The 14,157-nt window shown below is 39.0% G+C and overlaps 1 protein-coding gene across 1 annotated transcript in view; it reads right to left on the reverse strand.

Moving 5' to 3' along the window:
• CDKAL1 (CDK5 regulatory subunit associated protein 1-like 1) overlaps positions 1-14,157 on the reverse strand; it is a 980,453-nt gene that overhangs the window by 49,869 nt on the left and 916,427 nt on the right. The window contains exons 13-14 of the mRNA XM_006860787.1: positions 8,027-8,110; positions 3,319-3,483 (exon numbers count right to left, since the gene is read on the reverse strand). Coding sequence (XP_006860849.1) covers positions 3,319-3,483; positions 8,027-8,110 — 249 coding nt within the window. The remainder of the gene's footprint in view (positions 1-3,318; positions 3,484-8,026; positions 8,111-14,157) is intronic.

The following is a 14,157-nucleotide window of genomic DNA, read 5'->3' on the forward strand; positions in this document are numbered from 1 at the left end:
AAAACATGACCTACCTAAACTTACGCACAGTGAAATAGAAAACATGAACAGACCTATAACAAAGGAAGAAATTGATCAGGTCATCAAAAACTCCCAACCAAAAGAAGTACAGGTCCAGAGGGCTTCACTGGTGAGTTCTACCAAAGATTCAGGGAAGAGCTATCACCAATTCTACTCAAATTATTCCAGAATATAGAAGAGGGTGGACTTCCTACAACTTTTTATGAAACAAGCATAACCCTCATACCAAAACCAGGGAAGGATATCACTAAGAAAGAAAATTATAGACACAAAAATTCTCAACAAAATCCTAGCCAACAGCATCTAGCAGCACATCAAAAAAATAATACATCATGACAAAGTGGGTTTCATAAAAGGGATGCAAGGATGGTTCAATGTTAGAAAAAGACTGAAGTTGCCAAAAAATTCATTTTGCTTGGACCCATAACCAACACTAAAGGAGGCAGCAGTCAAGAAATCAAACAATGTAATTCATTAGGCAAATGTGTTGCAAAAGACCTGTTTAAATTATTAAGGAGCACTTTAAGGACTAAGGTGTACCTGAATCAAGCTATAATATTTTCATTCACTTCATATGCATGTGAAAATTGGACAACGAATAAGGAAGATTGCAGAAAAATCTATGCATTTGAATTGTGTTGGAGAAGAACATTGAAAGTACCATTTGACTGCCAGAAAAACAAACAAATTGGTCTTGGAAGGAGTATAGCCAAAATGTTCCTTAGAAGGGAAGATGGCAAGACTTCTCTTGCACTGTGGACATGTTGTTCGGATGGATCAGTCCTGGAGAAGGACATCGTACTTGGTAAAGTGGAGTGTCACCAAAAAGGAGGAGGATCCCTACAAGATGGACTGACACAGTAACATCAACCATGGCTCAAACATGAACAACAACGGTGCAGATGGCACACGACTCAGCAGCATTTCGTTCAGTTGTGCATCAGAATTGACTTGATGGCATCTAACTATAACAACAGATGAGATGGAGGGAGGGAAGAGTTGAAGAGGCTAAGAAAAGGCTAAGCTAATAATATGGTTGGTGCTAAGTGCCATCAAATCAGTTCCGACTCAAAGTGATCCTGTATAGGGTTTCCAAGGAGCAGCTGGTGGGTTTGAACCACCAACCTTGTGGTTAGTAGTTCAGGGCTTATCCTACTGTACTACATCAGGACTCCAGGTTGATATTACTGCTAACTAAGCTCCCACCAAATTAAAACAAGGCTGCTCTTTTTTTTTTAAGTAATACCACAGTTAAGGAACTAATAAAATAACACTTTACCATATTTTTATGTTAGTAATGATTTTGGGGTTCCTGGGTGGTGTAACTGTTGATAGTTAATACACACAACTTCTAATCAAGAGGTTGGAGGCTCAGGCCCATCTAGCCAATTCTGGAAAATCAACTGTTATAAACCTCATGGGTGGCAGTGACACTCTGACATACATGGGGTTGGAGGTGGTTGGATGGTAACTGGGAATGGTGATTTGTCAGTAAGTCACCCTTTGCAATACTCATATACGAAGGCTTTCAATTTCAGACAGTATCTTTGAAATCATAATTTGCCTACTACTGAAAATCCTTTATACTGTGGCAATATAAAATCAATCTTTATAAAGCATGCTACGCAGAACAATAAAAAAGAAAAATAAGCCACCTTCCTTAAAAATGTCTCAAGGATTAGCCAACATACTAAAAATCAATATAGGAATATAATTTAAATGCTGGATTGTATTGTTCCTCACTGACCTTCCATCCCAACCCCTAACATTTAAAAAAAAAAAAAAAAAGCAAAAATTTAATGTTGGTACTTATTGAGTTCTAGAGCTCGCTGGTGAGAGGTAGAAGATGCATTTGGCAGATGCATTTTGCTATTTCTGCAAAAGGCTGATCTATCCCATTCCATTCTCAGGCAGGCAGTTACATACAGTTCCTCCCCTCCGTCCCCATACTTTTAATGCCTGGAGCCCTGCTGAAAAGGTTGGTTAAGCATTGGGCTGCTAACTGAAAGATTAGTGGTTTAAACCTACTAGCCACTCTGCTAGCATAGTGGCTACGAGTCGGCTGCTAACCTCAAGGTCATCAGTTTGAAACTACCAGCCATTCTGCAGGAGGCAGATAAGGCTTTCTGCTCCTATAAAGATGTACAGCCTTAGAAACCCTGTACAGGGTCACACAACTCCACAGTACACTGTTACCACTAGCAGCAGCAGCGGCTCTGCAGGAGAAAGATGAAGCTGTCTGTTCCCTTCCGGAAAGGCTTAAGGTCTAAGCTCTAGGGAACAGTTCAACTGTGCCTGCTGGAGTCACAGTGAGTCCAGATGGGCTCAGTGGCAGTGGGCATGTTAAGTTCAACTAGGTGCCGTCTATGTTTGGATACAAGAGTTCATCACAATAACTCACTACTGCCAAATTTGTCACTATTGCCAAAGAAGAGCTATATGTCCTTTGTTTTAATTAACATGCTCTTGCCATTTAATTTTAGTGGAAATATATAAATTAAAGCCATTTTGGAATTACCTGGCTGAGTAAATCTCAGTGTTCTTTTTTCTTTCTGTAAGTCATTTGTTATTATATACTTTTTTCTTTTCTTTCTTTTTTGGAGCACTTAACAATTGTGTTAGAGAAAGGACATCAAATGATGCTTAGAAATGTGATACACATTTTCATTTCACACTCCATCAGCTTTTACAGCTGTAGCTCAATGAAATGTAAGAGAGAGCTTGGCAAACAGCCATATTTACCAAGGTATAAAATAGGGGTCAGGTTACTTTTTTATAGAAAGAAAGAAAAAAGTTTAATTTTCACTCCACATGACTAAAGCAGATATGCAGCTAACACCCTAGAAAAAGGCACCCTATTAACTACCTATACTGATATGGTTTTTGTGCCCAATCAACTGGAGGGTTTTACTGTATTATAAACAGTTTCAGGAAGGAAGAAAACCTGTTCCTTGCCCCCTTCCACTCAGGATCTACTGACACAGAAACATACTGGATCAGATCATCTTGGGTGTTAAATCTTTCACCTGCAAATAATGGCTTTTGCCCTCTGCTTATAGCCTGGAACCAGAAACAGCATATTCCCTTTGCAGGCAGGGAAGCAAAGCTATAGGCATCAGCAAATAAAAAATGCATCTTTCTAATTCAGATTGCAGTCTGTCAGAAAGGATTAGAGCCTCATGCATACATAAAGAGGGAACTATAAACGATAACAGAAGCATGGTCTGGAAGCACTGGGCTTCCTTTGCCAGCTGCTGTTTCACTGGCAGGCTAGAGAAGAAAACATCTTTTGCTCACCTCTGTTAAGCCGGAGACTTCTCCCTTTGCTAATGGTTTGCTGATGGATGGTGCATAGACTTTGGCGTCTGATACTGGCTGCCCTTTCATAAAATGCTTTCCTGATTCATAAATGTCCACTTCGACCATTTTTCCCATGAAGGAGGGGTTCTTCGGTACCAATACCTTTAAAAAAAAAATCATCAGAAGGCATATATTAGTTTTTGTTTTTTTTTTAATATTTTATTTTAGAACAATTTTAGGTTTACAGAACTGTTGTTACAAAGACAGTACAGAAAAGTTGTATGTATTTGGACATTCTGTTCCCTACTATTAACATTATACTTTAGCGTGGTTCATTGGTCATAATTAATGAACCAAAATCAATACATCATTATTAACTAAAGTCTATACTTTATTTCAGATTACCTGGCTCAAACATCCTTTTTCTTCTTGGGAGTCCATCTAGGATACGACATTACATTTAGTTGTCATTTAAGCTCCTCTTGGTTGTGACAATTAAGAAACTCTGGTGGCACTGTGGGTAAGGTGTCAGACTGCTAACCACAATGGTTGGCGGTTCAAACCCATCAACCACTCCAAAGGAAAATGATGAAGCTGTTTGCTCCCATAAAGATTTAGTCTCAAAAACCCTACACAGGGTCACGATGAGTCGGAATCAACTTGATGGCAGTGGGTTATGATGTTGTACTTTATAAATGTTGATTTTGTTGTTGTTAAGTGCCGTCAACTTGGCTCCGACTCATAGTGACCCAGCATAGGCTTTCTGAGGAGCTACTGGTGAGTTTGAACCACTGACCTTGTCCAATAGCACTACCAGCCACTCCGCAGAAACCCTGTACAGGGTCTCTATGACTTGGAATCAACTTGACGACACTAGCAACAAGAGGTGGCAAGACATTGCTTTTTCACTGCAGGATGCCTGCTGTCCTAGGACATGTGGATGGCAGACCTGGGAAATCCCTAGCAATCAGCCAGACACTTCTGGACAGGCCTTTGATATTCTGCTCTTGACTGTCCCATGCAATGAAGAAAATGGAGACAGCGCTGATGAAAGCCTTATACTTTTAATACCTTCCAAACTAGCTGTTAGAGTAATGGTTTGAATAGATGCTTCAAATCTAGGCCTGCATACTTGTGTCTGTATATGTGTGCATGCGCACACATACAGGAACTCATGTTGGACAAGGGCGGGAGAACGTTTCAAAGCGATCTTTTCAACATGCTCAACATTGGTGTTGGAAGCTAAATGACTTCTTTAATGAGTGGTAGCCATACAATCCTTTACCTTTCTTATAAAATGCAAGGTTTGTTACTCCTGGGAGCCTACCTCCAATTACACTCAGCTACTCTGAAGGGTACTTTACTTTGGTTAGTTCAGAGGAAACTGTCACATGTTCTTTTTTTCCCCACTAGTGATTACTGATAAAAGCTCTTGTTTACCTCAAGCAAATGTTTCCCCTCCTGTGGGACTTATAGGTAGTTTGTATGCAATATGTCTCCCTCACATTTCTATTTTAGTACTATAGCAATTTGCCAATCTTCCCAAGTTAGGATCCAAAATAAATAGACTGATTGTAATGCAGCAATACTTTGATACCTAGATGATACAATCTTCACTTCTGGAACTCATCTTACTTAGAAAAAGAATTCCAGTGAAATCTTTGATATGCTTACTTGTAGAGAACCAAAAAAAGGAAGAGTCAGATGAGAGACATAGCCAACTTCTGTCGGAGGCACAGTTGGATCTTGGTCTTTCTGAGTTTGACTTGTAGGACCAGAATCCACTGCTTCATCAGAATTCAGGAGAAGAGGCCTCTGAATGGCAAGTCACCTGTGGCAAGTAAATGACCTAAAGGAGTTTCGTATCAGGCCATGAAAGCGCTTTTAAATCCATTTTTATAATTTAAAAAAAAATCTCTGAAGGAAACTATTCCTGAGAGATTTGGTGCTATTTCAGGGGGAAATCACCCTCCTTGATCGGCTGCCTTGATCTGAATGAAGGGCTCAGTGTTTTTCCCCCTCCGGTTTTAATAATTAGAAAAAGCCCAACTGCTTTAAATTGGAGGAAACAGCTAATGAGGCATGCCATTGCCTTTAAAATGAAGGGAAAGAAAGTTCCCTGCTGAGGCAAAAACCCAGATGGCAAGAGAAAGGAGAGGGAAAAGGCAACCAAAATGCAATCAAGCTCCTCCCCAGGGCTGAGCAGAGGGTCGGCCTGGATAGGAAAATGGCCCTCTAGAGCATTCTAATGAGACAGAAAACGGTGAAGAGACTTAGCTCAAACGTGAAACATGGAGAATCCGACTCAGATGTGGTCTCTATTAGGTACTGTGCAGGGCATGTTTACTCTGGGCTTTGTAAGGCCCTCCAGTGTTTCCTGAAGGCCTGTTGCCAATTTGAAAAATTTCTACATGGAACATAAATGCTGGAGGCCTGGTCACCTCCTGCTGCCCCGTTCCTGACAAGGGCAGACTGCTTCTCTTGCCCATCCAGCCCTTCCTCCACTTGCCCACACTGTCCTTAAGAATCTTCCAGTATTCTTACTGCAATCATGACCCATAGGAACAAAAAAATCACTTCTTATCTGATAAGAGTTTTTTTGTTGTTGTTGGTTTTGTTTTTAATATAAAAAGGAAATCCATTTGCCTGGAAGGCACTATGAAAAATGGGAGCCTATGTGTCCTGTCTCCAAAGCATGCCAGGGTTATGCTTCTGAAGAAGGCATTCTGGGTATTTTTTTTTTTTTTAATCTCGTTTGGATTGCTTTACCACCGGAAGAAGTAGAATCCTAAATGCTGAAACAGAACTCTGGCACCATGTAAAACAAAGCAGGCTAGCTTACAAGAGCAAGGAGGGAAGAACAGTAAATGGGGAGGCCCCAGGGCACTCTCAAAGTGAACTCTGGTTTGACCTTCACACTGGCCCCCAACGCTGTTCACACAATGTGAGCTAAGTATAAGGGGTAGATAGAATCTTTTGCTCTGTCCCCAGCATTTTTATCAATGTAGAAATTTAAAATTAAAAAATTAAAAAATAAAGGAATAAGAAACAAACTGACAAAAATACTCAACAATAAAAACACCAATCTGCCTTTTCACTCTGTTTTTCATGCAGATAACATTCCTATCTTCTGAGCAGGATGTTTCTCCTCACTTATCCAGGGCCTGGGAATTTTGAAAGTGTTAACTGTATGGTTATAAATCCCCAAACTAGTCCTGTCAAAAATTGTTGTTGTCGTCAGGTGCCATCAAGTCATTTCCAATTCACAGCAATCCTACATACAATGAAAGGAAAACACCACCCTGTCTTGTACAATCCTCAAGGGGGTTGCTCTGTTTGACCACTGTGTTTCAGCCACCATGTCAATCCATCCTACTGAGGGTCTTTCTCGTTTTCAATGACCTTCTACTTTACTGAGTATGATGCCCTTTTCCAGGGTCTGGTCCCTTTTGATAACATGTTCAAACAATGTGAGATGATCTCACCATCCTCCCTTCTTAAGGAGCATTCTGGGCTACACACAAGACAAATTAAGTTGTTCTTCTGACATTCCATGATCTACGACTCATTTTTCTAATTGAATAACAACACTTAGTATTCAATATTCTTCACCAATACCATAATTCAAAGCCATCAATTCTTCTTCAGTCTTCCCATTCATTATTGGTTTTTGCATGCATATGAGGCATCTAAAAATATCAAGGCTTGGATCAGGCGCACCTTAGTCTTCTCTAAGTGATGATTTTTGCTCTTTAACACTTTAAATAGGTCTTTTGTAGCTGATCTGTACAATGTAATATGTCATTTGATTTCTTGACTGCTTTCATGGGAGTTGATTGTGGGTTCAACTAAAATGAAATCTTTGATAACATTAATCTTTTCTGTTTATTATGATATTGCTTATTGGTCCAGTTGTGAGGACTTTTGTTTTATTAACATTGAGGTGCAATCCATACTAAAGGTTGTATTCTTTGGTCTTTGTCAGTAAGTGCTTCAAATTCTCTTTGCTTTCAGCAACAAGGTTGTGTCATCTGCAGATTAATGAGTTGTCCTCTAATCCTAATGCGCTGTCTTTCTTCATATCGTCCAGCTTCTAAATTATTTGCTTAGCATATAGATTAAATATGGTGAAAGGGTCTAATCCTGATACACACCTTTTTTTATTTTAAACCATGCAGCATCCCCTTGTTCTGTTTGAATGACTACCTCTTAGTCTATGTACAGGTTCTGCAAGAGCACAATTAAGTGTTCTAGAATTACCATTCTTCACAATTTTATCCATAATTTGTTATGATCCACAAGGTTGAATGCCTTTGCACAGTCAATGAAACACAAACATATATCATTCTGGTATACTCTGCTTTCAGCCAGGATCCATCTGACGTCGACAATGCTGTTCCTCGTTTCCTATTCTCTTCTGAATCTGGCTTGGAATTTTTTGCAGTTCCCTGTCGAAAGTGTTCTGTCAAAGGTTAGTATGGACCAAACACAATAAATACTCTCATTCCCAGGGTGCAGAAGACATTGTAGAATAACTTAAAAAAGGTAAAACCCACATCAACCTGACACACTTGATGCGATAAAATACTGATGCTGCAAGATTCTAGAAACTTCTCCCTTTAAGATAATATTTTACTGAAATTACTTTCCTTTCCCATCATTTTCTCATTTTAGAGAATTCCAAGTATACTGGAGTATCTCTTACCTGCTCATAGAATCGGTTGTGTGCAACATAAAACTTGGAATCGAAAGACTCTTCTGTTACTAACACTTGTTGTCTTTCACCAATCTATGAAAAGAGAGGAGAAAAAAGGCAAGATTAGAGCAAACATCTAATAACCTAACATCAGTGTTGGCCCAAATATTTCTTGACCAATATATACTCTTCGATTTAAAGTAGGCTCTAGATTGTTAATGTTTAACAAGCAAACCCATGAATCACTGATTCAAATTGCCTGAAGGACATTAATTATGTGATCATGTAAAATTAGCATAGTATGAAGTCATCACTGCAAAACAGAATTTGATCTTACTTCCTCCTTCAACATAAGATAATTAAGGCATCTAAGACATACAAAAATTTTCTAAATATCACTTTGTTTCTGAAAACAACGTTGCAAAAACAAGCCAGAACAAGCTGCTTCTAATCCAAATTCATGAAAATATTTTGGCAATATGAAGGAGTAGTAATAGACATTAATTTGAATTGTGAGGACCGGAAAAAATACTAAAGAAATGTTTCCAAACATGAGTCAAGCTCTTGTACCTCAACCTTTCACATGCTTCATAAGATTCTGAAATTACTCATTCACAATAGTTATTTACTTATGTACATGTTTCTCTGTAACAGGTAACTGTCCTTTCCTGGCTGAAACTGTCATGATCCCATACTTATTTATTTATTATTTTATTTCAAAGAGGAAGAAGGCAAAATATGGGACTCTTAACCCTCTATATATTTCACTTTCTTTAAAAAAAAAAAAAAATTAATTAAATAAAAAATATGGGATTCTTAGCCCTCTGTAGGAGTCCTGGTGTGGCATTGTAAGATTAGCACTGGACGGCAAATCAGTTTGAACTGCAAGGCTGGGTTCAAATCTACCACCTGCTCCTCAGAAACTCTATACAGCGTCACTATAAGTCAGAACTGACTTGACGGCATTTAACAACAGAAACAATACTCTAGAGGATCAATGAACAGTTATGATCTAAGCGTGCACTTTTAATAATGAAGTGAAGTCAGCCAAATTGTTGGCTACAGAAATGTGACTTCCAAAATTTTTTGTCTTTTCCAAGTTGACTGCACTGTGGAATGTAGCATTTATTCAAAATACCAACTACTTTTTTTTAAAAAAACAACCAAGGTTGTCAAAAAGACTGATATAAGCAAACCAGCTGTATTGAATGATTGTGCCCAGAATTATTTCTGGCTTTGTTATTTGATAAATTCAGCCGCTTCCCCTCAATTAAACCATACTGGCAAGATGATTTTTATTTTTTAAGAGAAATTCCTATTCTCATTTGTAGGGGTTTGCTTCTATATTCTGTAGGTAGCCTACATTTTGGAAGAATAAACACAGCTGCACCAAATAAACCACCTAACAATTCAAAAATATATAGCTATAAAGAAATACTCCCCTTTCAATTATTCAATGCCAATACCTAAATAAATATTTCGTCTACTGTCTCATTCAAAATGTAGATCCCTTAGCCAAAGGTTGCTAAGGTCTCTGAGACAATACTTTATCAAAGACTGATTTCCCTTACTGATAACCAATTAAGATTTCTGGAATGTTGATCTGTTTTAAGGCAAAGTTCACCAAACTTCTTCTTTTTCTCTTTTGAGCTTCAGTAGCTTTGTTATTTAAAAAAAAAAGACTGGTGGATGTTGGTTCCACTGAAGTATATTCCTCTGGGAGAAAACGTTGAATGTTTGCACACATTTCACAGTGTGAGTTGCTTATAACATAGGATAAGTGTCTGTCAATGATTCTTAAGGAAGTCTGTAATTACACTTCATCTAACATTAAGTTTTCAGGAAATTAATCTAGCGACAATATGAGAATGGAGAGCCACTAAAATAAAACTTATATTGCTTCTTTTCTCTTGTTGGAATTAATGTAGATCATTATAGTTACCATTTGAGGTTGTTGTATTACATGTGCAGATAATAACTGATATTGTTTTGTTAAGAGCCATTGAGTTGTTTCTGAATCATAGAGACCCTATGAGGAACAGCTGGTGAGACTGAACCGCCGACCTTGCAGTTCAAACTACCCTTGTGGTCCAGGCTTATCCTACAGCGCCACACCAGGTGATAAATAATAATGACAACAGAATATACACACAGCGTTAACAGAAAGACTAACTATGCTTATACAGTAGAGGGCAAAGTTTGTGGTCAACCATCAGAGAACTGTTTGTAGGTGAGCATTTAACTGCTATTTGCCAAAGGGTCTCAAGAGAACTGCTTGGTATAGTAACTTGCTGATACTCTTTCTTTCTGTTGTTTCAGCCATGGGCCTTGTCTCACTGGTGAGGCCCTTAGAATGAAAATGAGTGGAAGGTGGCTAGGGTTTGATCAAAAGCAGCTGTAATCAATCCTCAACACCTGAACACACACACACACACGCACGCACGCACGCACGCACACACACACACACACACACACCCCCACCCCCCCAATAATAAATTATCTCCTCGATATTTTAAAATAAATGAAGTGAGTTGAAATGAATGTCAAATATAGTCATTAAGAGAATTGACTATTTCAAATAATAACCTTAAAAACCAGTGAGGTTAATGAGGAGCAGAGACCAGGTAGAACTCAGGGAGAGGCAACTTTGAGTTGGTGACAATAAAGGGACCTATGAGCTAAGTGTTCATAGACAAGCTTCAAATCTCCTTTTTCAATGAGCCCCTTCCCCCTATATTTCCCAATTGTCTACTCTTCTACCTCACACGACAACCCACTGTGGTGAAAGATTCTTGTATGATAAGATTTAGGGTACTCGAGTAATCATATCATATCCTAAGAAAGTCTCAAGGAGCCCTGGTAGTGTAGTGGGGTACATGTTGGGCTGCTAGCTACAAGGTCAGCAGTTTGAATCTACCAGAAGCTCACAGAGAAAAAGACAAGGCTTTCTACTTCCATAAAGACTTCTAGACTTGGAAACCCTACGAGTTGGAACCAACCTGACGGCACACAACCACCACCACCATCAAGAATGTCTCTGGGGGAAGTGGTGGGATTCCTGCCTTCCATGATTTGATTCCCGGCAATGCACCTCAGGTGTAACCACCACCGTCCATCAGTGGAGGCTTGTGTGGTGCTGAACAGATTTCAGTGGAACTTTTGGGTTAAGATGGGCTTGGAAGAAAGACCTGATGATCTACTTCTAAAAATGAGCCAATGACAACCTTATGGAGCCCACTAGTCTGACGTGTGATTGTGAGGGTGGTGCAGGACCACACAACATTTCATTCAGTTGCACATGGGGTTGCCATGAATGGCAGGCAGCTAACAACAGAGTGTTCGGGAGCACTTAATTGTGCTCATGAGGAATCTGTACATGGGCCAAGAGGCGGTTGTTCAAACAGAACATGGGGACACTGAATGGTTTAATATTAAGAAAGGTATGCAACAAGGTTGTATTATTTCACTATACTTATTCAACCTGTATGCTGAGCAAATAATCTGAGAAGCTGGGTTCTATGAAGAAAACATGGCATCAGGATTGGAGGAAGACTCATTAACAACCTGAGATATGCAGATGATACAACCTTGTTGCAGAAAGTGAAGAGGACTTAAAACATTTACTAATGAAGATCAAAGGACACAGCCTTAGGTATGGATTACATCTCAATGTCAAGAAAACAAAAATCCTCACCACTGGGCCAATAAACAACATTCTTATCAATAGAGAAAATATTGAAGTTGTTAAGGACTTCATTTTTCTTGGATCAATTATCAACACTCATATGCATGTGAAAGCTGGACAGTAAATAAGGAAGACTGAAGAAGAATTCATGCATCTGAGTTATGGTGTCGGATGAGAATACTGAAAGTGCCATGGGCTGCCAAAAGAACCAATAGATCCGTTTTGGAAGAAGTGCAGCCAGAATGCTCCTTGGAGGCCAAAATGGCCAACCTTTGTCTCTCATACTTCAGACATATTGTCAGGAGGGACCAGTCACTGGAGAAGGATATCATGTTTGGTAAGGTGGAGGGTCAGAGAAAAAGAGGAAGACCCCCAACGAGATGGATTGGCTTGGTGGCAGCATCGATGGACTCAAGCGTGGCAACAGTAGTGAGGTTGGCCCAGGACCGGGCAGTGTTTCAATCTGCTGTGCATAAGGTTGCTATGAGTCGGTTCCGACTCGATGGCACCTAACAACACCAACAAGAGTATACCCAGGATGGACAGGTTTCAGCTGAGCTTCTAGACTAAGACAGACAGAAAAAAAGGAGAGGTGGACTACTTCTCAATGTCTAGCCACGGAAAATCTTATGAATAGCAGTGGGACACTATTAGATAGTTCTATCAGGACTGACTAGGTGACACATAACAACAATATCCTACAGTGAAAGCCAGTGATAAGAATGCAGAGCTAGATCACTGGTCTGCCACAGACATTTTTAAAAGTAACACAATGGCTGTTTGAATAACAAACAGAATCCAGAAAATGTACAAAAAATTGAACATAATGGTTTTCATAAAATTTCTGTGACTTGTAGTACAATATAGCTGTGCCATAGAGATGATTAAGGTGTGAGTGGAAAGGCAAATTCAAGGCAGCATGGCTTCCAGAAAGCTGACAACTGGCAGAAAGAAAGTAGAAGTGATTTGGACAGAGAAGAAATGGTTAGAATCTACAGAGCATGCCTGGGGAAGAATTCAAGGGAAAGGAATCTGAAGAAGAGTTGTTCAAAAACATCAACTATCACTGAGGGACACCAGGCAGATATCTGAGGCTGGGCAACCAAGAACTCTTAGATGATCTTTGTGAGACAGACTTTTCAGTGGAGGAGTGAAGTGAAGACTGAGGAGAAGAGAAGGAAAACATGACTTTTCTTGTTGGACAAGTAGGAAAAGAAGGTAAAATTAAACAGGAGGAAAAGAGGACACAAAAGATGAAAGATACTTGACTCTACAGGTTTGGGGCCTTCACTTTCCTCATCTGACAAATGGGAGCATCGGTAGAACTAGAATGGAGTTGGGGTAAGGACACTCGGCCTGAAGAGGAGGTAGATGAAGGGATTTTCAGCTTTCAAATTCTAAGTCATCATTCACGATAGATAATGTAGACACTGGGGATTGGTACACCTCTAGGTTTTCACAGAAATCAGATGAAGGAAATAAATAAATGGAGACTATCTCTTTTCTTAAGGTAAATGTAAGTCTAGAGCAGTTTGCAAATTATAGCTGTTTTCTTGTTGCATTTAATATACAATTTTGAAAAAAATTTAGTTTCTCAAAAAATATCAAGTAACTAAAAAATATCAAGTTCCCTTAAAGAAGTCTGTCAAAATTTTCCCAACAAAGAAAGATCTTTTTTGTTTTTTACAATTCTAAAAAAGATGTCCCTTTTCATTTGGACTTTTCTTTATAGGTATGTAATTTATAGTTGGTTGGTAGTGTAGTGGTTCTGAATCGAGTTGCTGATCTCACGGACAACAGTTCGAAACTACCAACTGTTCCGCACGAGAAAGATGAGGCTTTCTGCTCCCGTAAAGACTTACAGCCTCGGAAACCCTATGCAGGGTTTTTATGAGTCGGAACCAACTCCACGGCACATAACAACAACATAATATCTATAACATGCTAAAGCTTAGGATCTTCAGTTAGGAACATTACCTCCTATTCAAAATATTTTATTATTTAGTACTCCAGTCTATTAAATAAATTAAACAAGGTGCATACCATATATCCCAACACTGCTTAAATAAAGAACTGTACATATAAAGGTTTATGAAAAATGTATATGCTTTATATATGTGGATCCTAGCTGAATGCAGAGAATACCATAAATACGTTTACCGTGTCTTGTTGACTGTGCAAAGGCATTTGACTCTATGGACAGCAAACTGGATAACACTGAAAAAAATGGATATTCCAGAACACTTAATTGTGCTCATGAGGAACTTGTACATAGACCAAGAGGCAGTCACTCAAACAGAACAATGGGATACTGTCTGGTTTAAAATCAGGAAAGGTGTATGTCAGGGTTGTGTCTTTTCGCCATACTTATTCAATCTGTATGCTTGACAAATAATCTGAGAAACTGAACTATACAAAGAAGAAAAAGGTATGCAGGTAACAACCTACAATATTC

This window comes from Chrysochloris asiatica, unplaced genomic scaffold, assembly GCF_000296735.1.
Source record: "Chrysochloris asiatica unplaced genomic scaffold, ChrAsi1.0 scaffold00040, whole genome shotgun sequence".
NCBI lineage: Eukaryota > Metazoa > Chordata > Mammalia > Afrosoricida > Chrysochloridae > Chrysochloris > Chrysochloris asiatica.